Source organism: Diabrotica undecimpunctata, chromosome 3 (assembly GCF_040954645.1).
Source record: "Diabrotica undecimpunctata isolate CICGRU chromosome 3, icDiaUnde3, whole genome shotgun sequence".
Classification (NCBI taxonomy): domain Eukaryota; kingdom Metazoa; phylum Arthropoda; class Insecta; order Coleoptera; family Chrysomelidae; genus Diabrotica; species Diabrotica undecimpunctata.
Window position 1 is genome coordinate 130,507,476 of NC_092805.1, and position 21,481 is coordinate 130,528,956.

The 21,481-nt window shown below is 32.0% G+C and overlaps 1 protein-coding gene across 2 annotated transcripts in view; it reads left to right on the forward strand.

The window, feature by feature from the left end:
• LOC140437410 (cholesterol transporter ABCA5-like) overlaps positions 1–21,481 on the forward strand; it is a 154,944-nt gene that overhangs the window by 124,102 nt on the left and 9,361 nt on the right. For both annotated transcript variants that reach the window (XM_072526926.1, XM_072526925.1), the window contains exons 20-24: positions 759–1,030; positions 1,080–1,214; positions 7,048–7,254; positions 11,782–12,150; positions 17,803–17,894. In XM_072526926.1, the coding sequence (XP_072383027.1) occupies positions 759–1,030; positions 1,080–1,214; positions 7,048–7,254; positions 11,782–12,150; positions 17,803–17,894 (1,075 nt within the window). The remainder of the gene's footprint in view (positions 1–758; positions 1,031–1,079; positions 1,215–7,047; positions 7,255–11,781; positions 12,151–17,802; positions 17,895–21,481) is intronic.

Below are 21,481 nucleotides of genomic sequence, written 5' to 3' on the forward strand. Positions count from 1 at the left end.
GTCTTCTAAAAATGTATGAAGGTTAAAGCTAGCGGTATTTTATATTCTTTAGCTCTATTCATTAGTTTTTGAAGAGTACGGATATGATCCAGGGCACTAGATCCACTTCTGAAGCCAGCTTGCGTGGTTTCTGAAGCGTGTTAATCTGTTGTTGATGATCTTTGTGAATATCTTGTATATAATTGGTAGTGGACTTATAGGTCTGTAGGACAGGAGTTGGGAATTTCACTTTCGGGGATGATATGGTTAAATAACTAAGCGAGAGGGACAGCACCCTAGTAGGCAAGTCACTTCCAAACTTCTGATGGAATGTCATTCAGCGTTACTAATGGGTGGTACGGGTCCGAAGATAGGTTTTGAAATAATGATCGGTGGGAAATGCGGTTTATTCTTGATGTACTTCACCTGACCGATGTCCTAGGTTGCTCGCTGTCTGGACTTTTCGGAGCGGTATATCTTTTTTTTGCCTTAAGCTCTATCCAAGTCGGTGTAGAGCTAATTATAATATTTCTTCTTCACCTCACTACGCGGGTGATTTCTTTTCACCGTAAAATTCGTATTCAGTCATCTATATTTATATTATTATTATTTATTTATATATAGATGACTTCAAAATTATAAGCGCACAGATAGAAGCTAATAGTTCAATAAATGTATAGTATAATATCATAGACAATAAAGAAAAAAAAGACAACAAAATATTAACAAAACAACGAAAGAGCTTTAATTTTACTGAGGTGCTTGTTTTATATTTTTAGAACAAAAACTGGCATCTATTATACATTATGTATTTACCTGTATTGATATTATGTATGTTCCCTATGGCATGCTTCATTATATACAAAAGGTTAATTTAAAGTGTAAAATTGACGACCATTGCAAAGAACCTTCATTCTCCAACTTCATGATACCGGAAATTATCATAATATTTATTGCACTGCTTGTTCAAATACCTCTTTGGTTTTTATTTCTCCTTATGGCCGATGTTATTAAAAGTGGAGGACAAGTTTTAAGCATATTTAGATCAAAGGTAAGAAATCAACTTTTGTAAGTTTTAGGTTTTATTTTATAATTTTCAGAAACCTCGTCCAAATATTGAAGATGCTAATGAAACAATAGGGCTACATGAAGATCAAGATGTTAAGAACGAGAAACAGCGAGTCAAACAATTAATTAGAGATCCCCGGAGTAACCGTACGGTTGTAACAGTTGACGTAAGCTACCTAATATTGCTTTTTTTTATTATTTGATTTTTTTATTTAAAGAAAGTCGCATTCACCTAATGGTTATTAGCGACGTATCTGTACAATTTTACAAGGAGTATAGATCTATTACATGGTTACAAAAATAGTTTTCTGCAAAATAGTACAAAAATGTAAACAATTTTATATAAGGAACGATTCGAACCTTTAGCGAGGTTGGATGTATTTAATACCAGTCTAATCGTACCCAGTTTTTGCGCTTTTATTTATATCCACTTAATAATTAAAGTGTTGTGTTATTATAAATATAAATCATTGAACTTATTGGAAAAAATCTGTAAGTAATTTTTATCTAATTAGATACTTACTTCAACACAAGTTCTACTATTTATATTACCTGATGTCATTAAAGAACGAAAATGGACGATGTTAATAGTCCAGGGGCGTCGAGGCCCTAAACGTTATTGACGTCATATAAAACTTCTTCATATTCTGCAGTGTTACTCCAAAATTCCCATCCAAGAAACAAGCTATTTTATAAAATGCTCCGGAAAACGCCAAAGCTGAGGAATATCTACTTGCACTGGGAAAAATTATAGAACCAAGATATATTATTTTTTGTCACGAATTTAAAATCACCGTATTTGTATTTAACTAGCTAGTAAAGAATTAGTAGAAACTGTCGTAAATGCTAACAACGGAATGATAACTATCAATTAACAAATAATTTATGCTCGACGCTTAATTACGTCAAATGAAAGATTACTGATCTCTAATGTTTGCCCTAGTATTCCTCACACTTTCATAGAATCTGAACTTAAAAAGTTAGGCCTCAATTTATTAACTCCAATTAATTTTTTACGAATAGGTACAACAAACGCAGAATATAGACATATACTGAGCTTTCGAAGACATACATTTATCTCTTCTTTGAAAGCTACATTAATTCCTCCCCCAATTGTCATAAACCACGATTAAACATCTTATCGTATTTTTTATCATGAAAAACAGATTTGTTACTATTGTAAACAATCTGACCATTTTGTAGCAAATTGTCCATCCTGTACAAATCTAAATCAAAACTTGTGCCAAAACAACAGTGCCAACTACTACTATAAATACAGTAGTTAATACTCTTCCACATGACGTCCTGATCACATCAGCATCTTCAGCGAATTCCTTTTCCTTACAATCCTCGACTATACCTTCTTCGTTAACTATACCACTATTAACTGCATCCCAAATACCACCTTCAACATCATTCCCAAGTTCTCAAACTACATGCACATATACAACTATCAAGTTATCATTAACACCTAATGTTTCACAACCTCATACATCAATCCCAAACTCTTCCTTAACACTTGCATGCCCTATCAATAGCATATCAATGGATACCACAGAAACACTTGAAATAACTAATACACCTAGTAAAGAAGTAAACACAGCTATGCGCAGCCTTGATGAAATTTTAACCCTACCTTTACAAGAACCTAAAGAAAATTTTACAAAACCAATACAAAAACTTAAAAAATACAAAACTATTGATAATTCTGAGACTATTGCTAACAGTATGGAACCCGTAAAAGATTTTATTACTAATAAACTTATAACACCGATATTAAATTTTGAACAACTAACTGATTTTTTTGAAAATGCTTTAGGATTTTCAGATAAATTGAGTCTATCTAAAACTTATACAGAAGACATATTAGGCTTACTTAATTTGTTAAAAGAAATCTATCCCCACATTATATAATAAAACATGAAATTGCGATGTACTAAACTAACTAATTCAATTACTCGACAACTAAAACCTCAGATCGATAGTGACTCCTCACATAGGAACCTTCCACATAAGCTCACATTCAAGTCTATTCTACAGTGGAATTTGAACGGTTATTACACTCGTTTAGAAATGTTACAATTAATAATTGCTCAAAATTCTCCTTCTATAATTTGTCTACAAGAAACTTATTTTAGAAATAACAATTCATAATTTGAGAAATTATACAAGCGTATCTAAAATTAGGCAAAATCAAGAACATGCCAGTTGTGAAGTTTCAATTTTTATCGAGAATTCCTATGAATATTGCAGTATTCCTCTAATAACAATCGATTTATCAAAAAACTGTACGGCGTTAAAAAAAATGTTTTAAATAAAAAGTGTATCTAAGGTAATTTTGCGGAATGAGCCGTTTTTTTTTAAAACAACGCATGAAGCGACGGGTGATTTTTCTCAAAGTTACGCGCGCGAAATCAATTTTAAATCAAATTTGTAATAAGTCGACAGTCTTCTTCTTCTTGATGTGCCTATCCATTACGAATGTTGGCGATCATCATGGCAATCTTTATCCTATCTGCAGCATCGCGAAAAAGCTACACAGATGCTGTTTTGACCCAGATTCTGAGCTTCTTCCTGGACCTCGTTTTCCAAATATTTTTCCTTGCAGGATGGCTTGAAGAAGAGCATATCTGGATTCATTTTGCATAATATGTCCGAAGAACTGTAACTTTCAAGATTTGATGGTGGTCAGTACCTTTCGGTTCTTATTCATTCTTCTAAGGACCGCCTCATTTGTGACTCGGTCAGTCCACGAGATCTTAAGCATTCTCCGATATAACTACATCTCAAATGCTTCCAGTTTTCTGCACATATCTTCGTTTAAGGTCCACGATTCAACACCATAAAAAAGAACAGAGAAGACCTAGCATAGCAGCATTCTTACTTTGTATCAAGAGAGAGGTTGTGACTCTTGAAGAAGGCCCCCATCTGATTGAAGGTAGATCTAGCTTTTCCGATACGTGCTCTAATCTCCTGGTTATTGGTCCATTCTTTATTTATTATGATGTCGAGGTAGTTGTAGTGCGTCACTCATTCTACAGGGGATTGGTTGACGTAGAGTTGACCTTCTGTTATCCTTATTTTTGCTAATTATCATCAGTTTTGTCTTCTTAACGTTTATACTTAGTCCATATTGTTGACTGTAATACGTGATTTCATTAAGAAGAACTTTTAGGTCTTCTAAGTTGTCCGCAAATACTATGGTGTCATCTGCATATCTGATGTTGTTTAGCCGGTAACCATTTAGTAGAATACCTTTTTCAGTTTCGTGCAAAGCTTCGATAATTATTCTTTCAGAGTACAGATTGAAGATTCTTCTTCTTGTTCTTCTTCGTCTAGCCATTCACGTCCACATCTGAACATAAGCCTCTTCAAGTCTTCCTTTCCATTGTTTTTTATTGTACGCTACTTGTAGCCAATTTTTCCCGGCAGTACTTTTCAGATCATCTGTCCATCTCATAGGAGGTCTGCCTCTGGGTCTTTTGTGTTGGTATGGTCTCCAGGTTAAAATTGATCTGTGCCATTTGTTAAGATCGCTCCTAGCTTCATGTCCAGCGTATTCCCATTTCAACTTTAATGATTTTTGCACCACATCGGTGACTTTGGTTTTCTGTCTTATCCATGTGTTTGTTTTCTTGTCCTTAAGTGATATACCTAGCATTGCTCTTTCCATCGCTTGTTGAGTGACTCTAAGTATATTCATATTCTTTTTTGTGATTGTCCATGTTTGTGCCGCATAAGTTAATATCAGAATAATGCATGCAAAGATTGAAGATTAGAGGAGACAAAATACAGCATTGCCTCACTCCACGCATGATTTTCACATAGTCAGTGTGTTCACCTTCAACTCTGAGATTTGCTGTCTGATTCCAGTAAAGATTTCTAATTATTTTCAGGTCTTAGTTATTAGTTCCTGTTTTTAGTATTTGAATCATCTTGCGTGATGTACTCGATCAAAAGCTTTCTCGTAATTAACCAGACATGCCTATACGTCGCAGTTGACGTCTCTGCATCTCTGGAATAAGACTTGTACTGAACTTGTAGATTCTCATATGAATTATCTTTAAGAACTCAATATCTTCTGAACAGAGTGTCTTATCGACAGATATCAAAATACGTTTTAAAGCTGAAGAGTGCAACTTTCGTATGAATTTTTTGTATTTTGCAGCAAATAAAGTCGGTTTTTATGAAAGTGTCAAGTAAATAAACGTTAATTGTTAAAAATTTCCAGTTTTGACAATAAATATGAGCTAAATTTAAACTTTACCATTACAAACGATCTCACGTCATGGCAAAGGTCTCCACGAAGGCGGTACCGTGTGGAATTTGTAGCTAAAGCTGGGTAGTTTCGAGACCGCACAAGTACGTTCGAAAAACGTACTTGTGCGATCAAAATCGTTTATAATGTGAAAGTATAAATTCAGCGTTTTTTAGGCATATTTCAATTGCCTCACATTTATTGCCAAAACTCAAAACCGTAATTTTATGGTATAGATTTTAAAGACTAAGAGTATCCAAAAATGGAAATTCCGTAGTGACCAGTCAATAAAAGTGATACATTTTATTGATCATAAATATGATGTATGAGAATCATATAAAGAATCGTTCTTTGCACTGCATTTTTTATCTTTAAAACGCATTTTAAAACAATTTGTCGATAAGATACTTTGATTAAAAGATATGGAATTTTTATCGTCGAATTAATACAAATTTTGTTCATTCATTGAGGGAACGGTTCATTCTACCTAAAAAATACTGATAAAAGTTTTGGTTCCCAATTATTTCAGCTACATTTTTTATTTAAAATCTTTTTTTCTACAGCGTACAGATTTTTCATAAATCTATTTTTGACATTCTCAGCAAAATTCAGCTTGTCCGTATAATTTTTAGAGGTTCGGTATTATTTTCGTCTAAAGGATACTACGACTGTAGTATATCAGGAACTATTTTTTAAATAGGTATGAGGTCTGGCTATTAAATAATGATACTGTGCGCGCAGAAGGCGTCCTACAGGGGAAGAGTGGGAAACGAATGCAGCATTGGATAGCTGGAAGGGTCTACTCTTCCAGTACGAAAACATGTTTTTGTCACTGTAGTAGTATTTTTTCTGTAGAGGTTAGAAAAGAACGTGTTTTTTTCTCGTGCCGATAACAATGTGTTACGAAAGACATAAGCAACGGATTAATGGTATAAACGGTTTTCTGAAGGCCGAGAGAGCGCCAAAGATGTCCAACGTCCAGATCAACCTGTCTCTGTTTTAACTCCGGAAACAGTGACCAAAATAAATGAAATTGTGCGCGAAGATCGTCGTATGAGCATTCGGATGATTGCTGAGACTGTAAACGCTGATAAAGAAACTGTCAGAAAAATTTTACATGACGAATTGAACATGAAGAAAGTCTGTGCGAAGTTAGTCTCAAAATATTTGACCCCTTACCAAAAGCTCGTCCGTCAACAGATCCGCTCAGATTTTCTTGAGAGGTTACATGACTGGAAAACTCCTGCATCGACAAGAATGATAAAAGCAAGGATGTCGAAATCAAAATTTAAAGCCTTGCTAATCGTTTTTTTTTTTGACATTAACGGCATCGTGTTGACTGAATGGGTTCCAGAGGGTCAAACTGTAAACCAAACTTACTATTTGAAAGTTTTACCAACGCTGCTAGAGCGAGTTCGTAAGAAACGGCCGGAGTTGTGGAAAAACAAGACGTGGATCTTGCACTAGGACAACGCACCTGCCCATAACACGCTGTTTGTGTAGCGTTATTTAGCCGCTAGAGGCATTGCTTTAACTAATGGAAAAAACGAATGGAACGGTCTGTGGCGAGGGAAGGGAAATATATTGAAGGAGAGCATTCGATTGTGGAATGATTTTTAAAATAAAACTCTTTTTCATAAGCAGTCTTGTTACTTAATAGCCAGACCTCGTGTAACTGTGAAGAATAATTGGTATTGAAATGCGTTTGATATTGAAATATTGAAATATTTTGTCCTTTTCAGAATTTGCGCAAGGTTTACAAAAAAGGAGAAAAAGGTCATATGTTTAACAATTTAATATCATCTAGAGGAAATCTAAATGTAGCTATAAAGTCTTTCTCATTGGCAATAGATGCTAGCGAAGTATTCGGTCTTCTTGGACACAATGGAGCTGGAAAAACAACAACACTGAAAATAATTACAGCCGAAGAATCACCAACTCGTGGAAGGGTAAATGTAGTTTAATTATACTCGGTTCTTTTGACTACTTTTTAACATTTATCTTTCCATCTCCGTCTGGGGGTTAAGTAGTAGGAGAGGAAGTATGTACCAGGTGGTCCAATAAGCCGATCTCTCGGCTATATATCAGAAACTATTCATGTTATAACTTTTAGTGTACTTTTTTTTATTTTTTCAAATAAAGGGTGGGGGAGAGTGGGAAAGTATTTGTAGATAAATACCTATAACTTTGGTTTGGATCAACCGATTTTAACGAAATTAGTGTCATTAAGAGTGTGGATAATTTAATTTACATATACTATAAAACAATTGCATTTAGTTTTAACTGTCATGGGTAGAGGGTACTTTCGAATAGAAAAAATTAAAATTTGCTTTTCTTCAAAATGTTTAATAAAAACACCTATTTATTGTAAATTATAATATAACTGGATTAAATTCGTAACAAAATGGCACAAACCGCATGTTGATAGCTTTTTTCGAACTCGAGATGTGAATAAAAACGCATAAACATAAGTAAGTATAGTGTAATGAATTTATTTAACTGCTATGTCTTTATTTAATTTATAATGTCTTTATTAAAAGGTTCTTATTTTAATTTATTAAAAAGCACAATAATTTATATAAGATTATTAACCACTAAGAATACATAATTTATTTTAGGCGAACGTAACAATTAAAATCGCGAGCGCGTCTTCTTCAAAATTAACTGATCCCCTTCAATTACAGTTCCGTTATTATATATAAAGTCCTGTTATTCGAGAACGGCGGCGATCTCCCCAGAAGCTCAGACCGGTTTTATTTCGGTCTACCTGGACACCTCGAATCGGATGATTCATCATAATTTGGGTCTAGATCCCTCGCCGAAATTTCTACAACAAAACAGAATTAGTCATAATATATTTACACTTATTTTAGGCCATGATATTTATCGTAACAATAGTATTGACTCACTCTTTATTAAAACTTAAAATTAAATATGTGAAAGATCATACAAATATCTCGATCATTAAAACTTAATGCCCAATTAAATGTTCAAATTGTTTTTCATCGTTGTCCACACAAAGATGTAATCTTTCGCGCGTAGACATAACAGCTGCTTCAATCTCAGTTGTTGATATACTATTTATTGCGTTTATAATGCGCTGTTTAAGCAGCAGGTTTAAGGTAGATGGAGTCTTAATGTTTGGTGTGGTATAGTTGATGGAAAGATCATAGGTACATATTTCTTTGATAGAACTTTAAATGGCAAAACATATTTGGATTTTCTGGAAAATCAGTTGCCTGTTTTATTGGAAGATATTTCCTTACAAATAAGAAGAGATATGATATTACAACATGATGGGTGTCCTGCGCAGTTTTCCAGACGAGTTCGAGATTATTTGTAGTCAAGTTATCCAAATAAATGGATTGAAAGGGAAGTTTCATGGCCAGCTAGATCTCCAGACTTAACATATCTGGACTTTTATCTGTGAGGAAGATTGAAGGACTTAGTTTACTAAACTCGACCAACCACGCCAGATGACATGAAACAGCGCAATATAAACGCAATAAATAGTATATCAACAGCTGAGATTGAAGCAGCTGTTATGTCTACGAGCGAAATATTCCATCTTTGTGTGGACAACGATGGAAAACAATTTGAACATTTAATTGGACAATAAGTTTTAATGATCGAGATATTTGTATGATCTTTCACATATTTAATTTTAAGTTATAATAAAGGGTCAATATTAGTAAATTAAACAAATTTTTTTTTTTTTTTAAATGTTTATGCGTTTTTATTCATATCTTGAGTTTGACAAAAGCTGTGGTTTGCTCCATTTTATTACGAATTTAATCCAGTACCATTATAATTTACAATAAATAGATATTTTTATTAAAATTTTTAAAGAAAAACAAATTTTAATTGTTAATTTTTTCTATTTGAAAGTACCCTCTACCCATGACAATTAAAACTAAATGCAATTGTTTTATAGTAGATGTAAATTAAATCATCGACACTCTTTCTAATGACACTCATCAGTCAATCTTCGCTTATCCACTGGTGGACATAGATCTCCCTCATAATTTTCCATCTATTTCGATCTTGTGCCTCTTGCATCCAATTCCTATGACAACGTCTTAGATCGTCAGTCCAACGTGTTGGTGGACGACCTCTGCTTCGGTAGGCATCATCTCTTGGTCTTCATTCCAGTATCCGCTTTGTCCATCTATTATCTGTCATTCGAGCCACGTGACCTGCACAGTTCCATTTTAGTGTTGCTACTCTCTCTACTGCATCAGCCACTCCTGTTCTTTGTCATAGCTGGCGATTTGGGATCTTGTCTCGTAGTAAAACGCCCAACATAGCACGCTCCATCGCCCTTTGACACACACGGATCTTTTGAACTGTTCTCCTTGTCATGGTCAACGTTTCCGCACCGTAAGTTAACACTGGCAAAACACACTGATTAAACGTTTTTCTTTTAAGGCATATTGGTATATCAGACGATTTGAAAATATGGTTCAGCTTGCCGAAGGCTGCCCAAGTCAGTCTTATACGACGGAGAAGCTCAACGGTTTGGTTATCTTTTCCTATGCGAATCTCATGACCTAGGTATTTATAGGCCATTACCTGGTATATGGAAATTATTCCTACGCATATATCTTCGCTGACTACAAGATTTGTCATTATCTGGGTTTTAGATATATTTATTTTCAATCCCCCTTCTAGCGAGGAAAGGTAGAGCTGATTTAAAAGTTCTTTGGCCTCATCTATCCTATCAGCTATTGACTATATTTAGCTATATCCTAATAGCTAATGACACTAATTTCGTTAAAATCAGTTGATCCAAACCAAAGTTATAGGTATTTATCCACAAATACTTTCCCACTCTCCCCCACAATTTATTTGAAAAAATAAACAAAAAGTACTTGAACAACTTTGTGCGGAACTTAGCCCTCTTTCTAGTTTACTTATTTAACACTTGGTATAAATGGGAATATTTCACAAAAAACTGGTTTTCAAATTTTTCTTCACAGGTTACGCCCCCTAACGGTTAACCCAGAAACTTGAAAGTTATTTCCAGCGATTTCTCTTGGGCTTCTCTTGAAAATTTTTCTCCTAAAGTTATAACATGAATAGTTTCTGATATATAGCCGAGAGGTCATATTATACATAAAGAGGCCCAGGAGGAAGAAGAACATCCTGGCTCCGAAATATCGTAGTATCAAGAGACATCCGCTAATCTGTTTCGGTAATGTCTAATTTGCGAGGTTTTTAATGTGTCCTTTTTGTTTTTTGAGCAATATAATAATATTAGCATGCGATGGAATATTCCTGTCAATAAAAGTTTTTTAAATAGAGCATTTAAGACTTCGATAAGATCTTTCTCTTTTACTGACTCTATTCTAATGCTATCTTTACCTCCTACCTGCTTTCTGACCTCATTCAGAGATGATATAATATCATTTTTGAAGTTATACTTCTATACGCATGGTCGGCGTTGGAAATTTGCACGGGAGTGAATCTGTGAAACCATTACATATGTAAGATAATGAGTAAGAGAGAGACATAAGATATATTTTCTCTCTCTTCCTCTCTCGAGAATAAAAATGTTCCTTTTGTATATATATTTAATATTATAACTATATTATATTATATATAATATAATATATATTAATATTATTATTTATGTGATATGTTTTGTATTATTTATTAAATGTTCATAATTATTTTATTCTTTTGCATTTCAAAATAATCACTGTATGACAGACAACTGTCAATTTTGAAATCCGTTAGTATCATGTCTAATTGGCAAATCTTTTACAACGTGTTTGGTTCATACGCTCGTGTACGTGAGTTCGAATCCCAACCTCACGTTAATGTTATTAAATATATATAATATACGCAAAAATGCTAAATTTTGAAATAAAATGAAAATTTACAACATAATCCGAGTTGTTGGTTTTTTATTTTTATCTTCGTAAAGTAAGTTATGTATATTGGCAGTTTTAAATACTTATGAATATTGCATTTTAATTTGTATTGTATTATTATATTGAATTATGTTGCAGTGTATTGTATTGTAATTTTTATATTAATAACAAAATAAATAATTAATTTTACTGCACAGTATGTGTAAAAACAATTTTTTGCATTCAACTCCTTTTATACATATATGAAAATAAAAATATATATTTTCATTAAAATATTGATACAATCCTTCATTTACTATACTCCTATTACAGAATAAATGTTTATATACAGCAAACGGTGCACCATATACCTATATACCTAATTCTTTTTCTCTTTCTGCTCTCTCTTACCTATAGCATTAAATATGTAATGATTGTGCAGATTGACTCCCATATAAATTTGTAACGGCGAACGCGTGTAAAGAAGGATAACTTGTACCGGCAGTCCCACTGGACTGCCACACCCGTTTTTTTTTTATTATGTCCGAGTTGTTATGTTTGAAATAAAAATATTGGAATTACAATAATAGGTAAAAATAGATCAGTATTGTTTTTATTTAGGTACAGATTGCTGGAAAAAACATTGTCTCCAATGTTAATGCAGTATTCCAGTTTTTGGGCTACTGTCCACAATATGATGCACAATGGAAAGACATAACCGTTGAAGAACATTTGGAATTATATTCTCGTATAAGAGGTGTTCCTGACGATTTTATTGAACCAACAATTGATTTTTATTTAACGGGTCTACAACTTAAAGAACATAAAGACAAGCGTGCCGAAAAGTGTTCTGGTGGTACCAAGAGAAAGCTCAGTTACGCAATGGCTATGGTTGGCAATCCAAAAATAGTTCTCCTTGACGAACCTAGTACTGGAATGGATCCGCAAAGTAAAAGGTTTTTGTGGGATACTATTTTATCTAATTTTAGGGTAAGACATTTTATTTTTACTATCTTTTTGCTTAATCTTATTTTAGTTTTATAATATGTGCCATTTAAATTAGTCAGGTTATATTTATTTTGGTTATATTTTATAATTGTATGCAATATATGGTTCATCAAAATATTCTATTTTTAACAATTATTGCTATTTTTTAAATTTCTGTACATGTAGGTATATACTTCACTAAATAATAAAGAAAGCTCCTTTCTGTGTTTTCAAATAATAATCTTTAAGTGTATATGAGTAAAACTTAAAAGATATAGAACAATGATTGCCAAAAAAATAGGGACAATGACCAAAGATGGTGTGTGGCAAAAATCGTATTTCGACCACAATAAATCCTAAAGACTACCGAACGGTATTTTGAAAAGAAAGGATATAGGTTTTTTCCGTGAGTGCCTATACCTATTCCCCTATGAAATAAAATTATGGGACAACAAATCCCGTTTTTTCGTATTTTTTACTGTTTTTTGAATATGTTTTTGCCTAAAAAAATTTGTTTGACCTTAGAAGATGACATTTCACTAGATAATTTACACTTTAACAACTTTTCTGTAGATGTTTTCATGAAAAGTGCATAGAATTTTACTTATGACTACTACTACTTTACTATAAAAAACTAAAAAATGAACTAATTCACCCCTTTTTCAAAAATGCACGTGTTTTTTTCATATTTGGGGGTCCACTGACCGTATAAAATAATAAACCACCTAACGTTTTACATCAATAGCAGTGGCGACACGTAGCCTTAGAGACAAGGTCGACAAGGTTTTTTTTTGTCTCCTCAGATAGGTATACCGTCTAATAAAAAGGCTTCAGTCATCATGGGAGACTTTTTGTTTATGTTTTTTTCCTATAAATTTAGAACCTAAACATGTTTATAAATTAACTTTAATACCATTGTTCGAAAGCAGCAAAATGGATTATAACGTCATCGTAAAATATATTGCAGGGTTTTGAAGAGATTTTAAAAGTTTTTTTTTCTATTGGTATTTTAGACAAGCTTGATATTATCTCTTGTTTCATGGGGTTTCGACCTTAGACAAGGAAAAAGAGAACAGGTAACACTCATTTAATAAACCTTCGAAAAGTGAAGCCAGTTTCGAAGTGGCCGCCATGTTTTGGTGCCTGTACTTTGCCCATTACTACCTCTCGCAGGGTTACCAGGTCTACTGATTTTTCAGTAAATCTACCGATTTCAACTTCAGTTTACTGATTTTCTGAAACATTATATCGATCTAATAAGAAATAGGTAATGATAAAATCATGTTTAAAAAGTGATCATTATGTCAGTGTTCAATCATAAACAAAAAAGTTAACCAATAAACTTGTAGTGCTTCGCTACTTTAAAATTAATATTATAATATTCCAATTTAATTGGTTTTGACCTCTATTAAAATTTTATATACACGATATTAAAACAAAGAGTGATTTCCTTTGTCAATTTTAAACGGCCAAAAAACATTAATCAAGCACACTACAATTTTTTCCCGAAGTATCTCCTATATAACCTATTTTTTGAGTTTTGAACGTAGAATTTTTCCTCAAAAATAATAAAGGTTTTACTAAAATGTCACATTTTTATCGTAAAAAAATAACGAATTAATTTATGACGAAAATGTCAATGTCAAAATCATGTTTACAACTTTGCTAAAAGTAATTTTAATATCAGTGCATTAAAATAAATAAGTTTTTCATAATGAATGACAGACCTATTCTAAAACTTACATTTTAACGTAAAGGTATATTCAGCTTATATTTTTAGAAAAATTTTTAAAAATTAAAACGTAAATTAAATTAAACATAATCCATTATTGTCAATCTACTGAAGATATAAAATATGACCTGGCAACCTTTTTGGTGCCGGTTTGACTTTAGTCCATTCCATACGATTACGCGTTCCCTCTCTTTCCTTGTCTAAGGTTTCGACAATACGTTTGTATTTGACAATATATATATATATATATATATATATATATATATATATATATATATATATATATATATATATATATATATATATATATATATATATAAGAAGTAAACGTTAAATAGTGGGTTTGCGGCAATAAAAAATGAAACGTGTACTCTTTTAAATTTTTATTCCAAGCTTTTGGACATTGGTTATGTCCTTCATCAGGGAGCTACAAATGTGATGAATAAATTGTTGGCGTTGGTATAATTAATGAAAAAATTCACTACTTACAAACTTAATGAGGTTATATCAACGAAGATGTATTATAATGTTGATAAAATTTATCATAGTCTCTCATCTTTTTTAATATATAAAACCTATTTTTATGTTTAAAAATTTTAAAAATTACTTTACATCCAAAAACACGTACTACAATATGCTTAACAATTTAGTTTTTTTTCTGCGAATTTATTCCAGCTTATTTTTCAAATATACTATAGTTTTGTTATTTTATTTTTGGAATAAATAATGTCAGTTGACTCATTTTGAACAACATTGAATATCAAATCGGTTTGCCTAAATACTTTCTTAAAAATTTTTAAAAAAATTTTAAAAAATTAATCATTTAATAAAGTTTTCAAACCGATTACTTCACGGATCGAGATATCATCACTTTCAAAATCGTCGCCTTTAATAATAAAATCAAAAACTTCCAATAGGTGTTTACGAAAATCTGTTACAGTGAAAACTTACCGAAATTTAAAATTCGAGACTTTAAGTTATCGTAACCAGATTCACACCACAGATTTTAATGTTTGCCACTATTTGTCGAAAATAAGATGCAAGGCGAACAAAAAAATTTGTTTTTTATTTCACTCCCGCTAAGCCATGATTCTTGCTGTACCAATTATCCGAAAATAATTTATTACTTTAGTTACTCCTGCACTTCTATTTATAATCCGGTACATTTTAGGCAAAGGACGCCCTTTATTTCTAATATCAATTTGTTCTTCGTATGGTATAGATGAAAACCCATTTTGCAAAATATAATTTACAATAGCAGATATATCAGTACTTACAGTTTCTCTCATAGCTTGCATTTTTTTGGTTAATTTACCTGAATTTGTTTACACTTCAATTTTTACAAAGAAAACACTTCAAATATATCAAAAAACCCTTTAACCATTATGGCAGCGATAACCTATTACAGTATTACTTTAAAAAATCAAAATAAATCAATACAAAACGAATCATTAGATACGATACCAGAAAAGCCAGTCAGTGCACTAACTATCACTTCACTACCTAAGTACTTATCCATACCGAAATAACATTTCATCCCTCGCTCGCAAAATACGTCAAACTACGGCCAATCCAAATAAAGCATCGTCAGATTTAAATTTGCCGTACTTACCATGTAAATGCGTACGAAGAGAAATGAATGTTTGGTTGCTTATCAACTATTTATGTTACGAATATATATACATGTATATATATATACATATATATATATATATATATATATATATATATATATATATATATATATATATATATATATATTCCGTTGATTTTTACATGTAAATCGTCAAATTTGGGATCGGCTTGCCAAAAATTATAAAAATTCAAATAGTCGGAACTTGGAACATTAATTTGAAAAGTGTCTTGTTGTATAGGGATCACTTAATACTAGGATTGGTCAAATTCTTTTAAAAACCATGGATAAAATTTAGTTTGTATTATCTCACAGATATATTTTTATTATATTAATTATAAATCAACATTGAAAAGATAAGAATAATGGAAATCTCATGTACGTTAACATTTCAGCGTACATAAATAAATTCAACAATAATTCATAGTTTGTTAAAAAAGATTTGTATACTTTTGGTTTACAATGAAAAGTTTAAATTTCTGGAGTGGTAATACAGACATGCATTAAGAATATAAATACCAATGGACAGCCGGAGTATGACGTCACAGCTGTCACATTGTTACTTTCCAAACAAAAGTTGAAATGCCCAATCTCAAGACTTTTTAATTTCTATATAGTTAACATTTTGCTTCCTCTGCTGCTTTTTCTTGTGAGTATAGCGTTTCTTACGATAATACCGTCATAATTCAGTGTTTTATTTCTATGAAATATAATTTAAAAGTTTGAATTAAAGAAATTCTAACCTTACTTTATTGACACATGCATTTTATTGCTATTTGTATAAAATATTATTGCTTTATGCTTTATTATTTACACAACTTTATAAAATTGTTTTAATAACTATTAGAATACTTAGATATCGGAAAAAAACGGAAAGATTCTGTAAAAAAACTGAAACAATAACGAAAAATACAAATTATCCACACTAAACAAGATTTGTTTGGAAAGTGAAACTGACAGATGTCAATAAAATCTACGTCATCACTCCGGCAGACCATTTACATGTGTTTATTGGCATACCTTGCGTGAGCTTTTCAAATGGCCCCTCTGGGAGAATTTTCGGTAGTATGCCTTTTTTCAGTTTTTTTTACACGATTATACCATTAAAATCGTCTTTATTTCACAATCTTATTATATCATGTAGCCCATATAAAACTTTTATCTCTATTAATTTTTTTTATGTAATAATATACCTATATTGCAACGACATATTTTGCCTACCACATAGGGTATTATTATGGGGGGTTGAAAATTGGGACAGACGTTACTGGGGGTGGAGATACGGCAAGCAAAATAAACGAAACTGTTGCGAACGGCACTCAGGGTTTATTTGGAGTAGCTGGGTCGTGAATAAGTGAATGGAAAGGAGATTGGATTGGGACAAATACAAAAATGAAACAAAGGGGTACTTAGATGAATCTCCTGAAAAAAATGGGCAAACAAAAACAACAAGAATTCCCTCTAGCTATACAGCTCACGAGCAGTTCGCGAACAGTTCGGCTCGCAAATGTGTACCCATTTTAATGTATGCTGATGATGTAATGTTGGTATGTAATGGTAAAAGCGATTTAGAACAAAAACTAGAACAGTGGAGACAAGTTCTGGAGAAAAAAGGTTTAAAACTTAGTAGGACAAAAACACAGTATTTAGAATGTTCATTTAAAGATGGAATTAGTACACATATAATGATATATTTGGATGGTGAAATGATTGTGAAAAGTAATGGTTTTAAGTACTATTAAGCACTTAAAACTGTTACGTGTTTTTAGTAAGGAAGCAAGTGCTGTGTTGTATGACAGAAAAATTCCAATAAACCTCAAGGGAAAATTCTATAAAACAGCCTCAAGACCAGCTATGATGTACGGAACTGAATATTGGGCAGGTAAAAAGAAAGAGGGACAACGAATTCATGTGGCGCAAATAAGAATGCTTAGAGTGACAAAAAAAGATATACGGCGTCTACATCTGGTATGTGTGAATATATAAAGCATTGAAATTAGTAGAGCTGTGAGCCAGTAAAGTGGTAGTCAGTGTATTACGGAAAACTCGAACTACCAGTATAGTGATAGTCAGGTGCAAAAGTGTTAAGTAGCAAAACTCCCACAATATCATCAGAATTAAGAGTGGCCTTAGTTTGGCCAAATTACGTCATTTAATGTTTTTGTAAATCTTCAAATGTTAAGTGTACCGCTTTGCTCCGACTTACTTTAGGCTAAGACTAAATATGTTTGCTTCATATTCTCGAACATTTTCGTTTTATTGGCGTCTAATAATTATATTTATTTTTAAGGGTTCAAAGGGAGCAATTCTAACTACCCACTCTATGGAAGAAGCTGACGCCTTATGTTCTAGAATTGGTATTATGGTAAAGGGAGAGCTAAGGTTGGTACCTGTTAATGATTTTTTTTATATAGTAGATTACTAACATCACTGATTTGGTGAATCCGAATAATTTACATATAAAAAGAAAGATAACAATAACATTGTTGAATTCAGACAAAAGAAACAAAAACGCATAGAATTATATATTTTTCTGAAGCAATTTTCTTGTGGCATCTTAAAGCAATTACTATTTTTATTTTGAATAAGCCACAATTTATGTTTAAAATAAGTTTATTGACTTTTCAATTTCCACTTCGAAAATCATTCTCAATTATTCTAAATTTTTGTTTTTTGTTACTTGGTGAAAAATTCTTCTAATTATTTAATTTTATCTGACTCGTTCTATTGAAAATTCAGACATATATTATACATTTAAAAGTATACGACTTTAAAATGATTATTACTTTAAACCAATATTACTTTATTGTAAGATATTTAATTCGTTTACACGAAATCAAATTTAACTTCAGATTATCCGTCAGAAAAGTCTTAGAATATTATTCGTCTTTGCAAAGACAACCACATGACATGATAACATTAAAATTCTATTGTTTAGTGATTCCATAGTAAATCATAATAAAAAATCAGGAAAAAAACCACAGAATACTATCCCGACATGGTAAGTATTTGGTCTTATATTTAGTTTACTCTCAATAAACACCAAATTCTGATTTGATATGTATGTTATTTAAGCCTATATTACCGGACTTGTTTTTACAAATTTTACGGTAATTACAAAGCGTACATTCAAAATCTGAACAGGAGAGTTTTTATCACTATAATAACATATTTTAAACGAATAAAAAATAGACTTGGTCAATGTTTTAAACACTCGGTGCAAATTTTTCCACGACGCTCACCGCATATCGTATGCTTGCCTACTTGGCAATATAAAGTTGTCATTCGCCGTTTTTGGCTTGGACAATAAAAGCAAATTTTTCTTCTTTTTCTTTTTTGATATGTGGGAACTTCTTTTCCAGCAGGTATCTTTAAAATGTGAGCTATATCGTGACGAATATTTAGACGCAAAGTAGCGGTTGCGAATCTTTATCTCATCCATGGTTCGGCTCAAATCAACCATATACTGGTACGAGACGGGCTTTTTACCTCATTTTAATGTATTGTTTTTGTAAATAACATAGGAATTAATACTGGCTATATTAACCATATCATAAAATACACACAACGGCCATCTTCAGGTTTTCCTGTTACAGCTCATGTTGGAACACATTTGGTCAAAATATCTACGCCTGATTTTGTGTTATTCTAATTTTTTATAATTACAGGCTTGCCTGTTTCTTCTGATACTTCTGCCGTTTCGTGCAAAGTTGAAATCAGTAAAACTAATTTCTGTTTTTTAGGGACGTTACATAACAAAGTTTTCTTCGGATCAAAACAGAACATCGAAGAGTTTGCATTTCGATCTTTTAGTGCCAACATCTCTGTGTTTTGTTGTGTCTTTTTTGTTTTTGCGAAGAGTACCTAATGCTGTTAATTTATATGGCTCTTGTAACAGTTCATCGACTAGTTTCACTGACGTAAAACAGTTGTCCAGGGTTACGTTCCGATTTGATCCATTAACAGATTTTGTTAGTTCTTTGACATAATGCTCTGCTAGTGGCAAACCATTGGTATTAGTTTTCTTTCCCAAATAGGGACTTGCATCAAACATATATTTACTGGAGGAATCACATAACATAACAATCTTAATCCCGTACTTCTAAGGTTTATTGGGATGTACATTTTGAAAGGGCACCTTCCCCAGAATCCTAGCAGTTGCTCATCAATTGTAAGATTTGATGATAGAATATATGAAGTGCAGCATATTTCAAGGAAAATATGCCATATTTCGCGGATATGAGTGAAAGGATTTGTCTCTTTGCCTTGTTTGCTTTTCGTCAAATCTTATACAATTTAGTAGAAATGTAAAGCGATTACAACTCATACACGCTCTGTAAAACGTTCCTGAAATGGTGGTGTTAAACATATATTTTGCAGATAAATGGTTATCTTTTTTTTGCAGATAAAAGGACAAGAATTGCAAGTAAGGCTCTTAATTCTTCAGTTGATATTTGAGACACATTTTCATGATTATTATGTTTCTCAGCTTGTCTTGTAATTTCTGCATTTATATGTTGCAAAATAATTTCAAGTAACGTGTTTGAAAAGAAATGTAAGAAGTGTTTATTAAAAGTATTACAGTTTTGAGCGGTACCTCTGGGACCTGATACGAAGTAAATAAGATTCCTTGCAGCTGTCCTTTTTGATTTATAGGAACTTCGGTCGACCACTTATTACCATTCTTACCCTTAAAACTTGTTTTTGGTCCCACTACATACTTTGATTTTGTAGATATCGACGTAGAAACTTTTTCAATATCCGAAATGGCATCTTGCCCTGTCAGTTCATTAGAACAAGGAGATATAATCAAATCTTTGACAGCTTCATTATCAAATGTGAAGATTCTATCTGCAGATTATCTTCACCCAGTCGCTGCCACTGTCTTCGAAGAAATCTGAGTCAAAGTCTTTACCATTCATAATATGCGCAGCCTCTTCTTCCACTTCCTTTTCTGTCAGTGGCCTTTTGGAATCCATTTTACTGAAATCCAAAATATATTGTTCTGAGGCTATTTCCTTGGGGCATCTTATGTAATTTACTATTTTATTTGGGAATAAAGTCACAATGTTAGTTTGAAATTAATTTATTTGACGTTTCGACTTTCAATTCATAAATCGATATCAAAATACCGATTACAAAAAGCGATTTCCAAAGTGGAAGTCGAAACTTCAAATAAATGAATTTCAAACTAAAATTGTGGCTGTATTCCCAAATAAAATAGTAAATTCCAAAATTTATATTTAATACAAGAATACAAAATAAAATAATGAGCTAACAACTTACCTCTATGAAAGTTATTCAAAGACTATGGAAATAGTCAAAAAAAAAATGTACAATAAAACTATCGTAGATACCAGAGATTCGTAAAATTGACGCCAAACGTGTGAAAACTATATTGAAGAAATTTTAAATGGTATAACTGCACACGACACTATCTAGCTCAGGGGTCACCAAATGGCGGGCCGCAGTCCGCATCCGGACAGTGAGCTTGTGTTTTGCGGACCGCCCTTAAATTCAAAATATAGTAATAAAATTATAGTGTAAAATTATAATTTAATCTAAATATATAAATATCTTTACATTTTTGAAAGGCACAGTACTAGTACTATATATAAATCCTCGTAATCTAAACAATATGTTTCGACTAAACGGTTTTCAAAAATTTCAGGAAGTACCTACCTAAAAATAATCATTTATCAAACAGGGAAGCTGTCTGAACACTAAAATTATTTTAATTTGCATATTTATGACGTACCTAGTAACCAGTCTATAATAAAACTAAAATGGTTTTTCCAAACTTTCAGGTAATAGAACCATAATACAATGAATTTCTTTTGTATTTCAAATTTTGATATTCTTTTGTATTTCATAATAACATTATTTCAATTTGCATATTTCTGACATATTATCTAACCATTCTGTGGAATTTTATAATAATTCTATTGTATTTAATAAAACTAGAGATT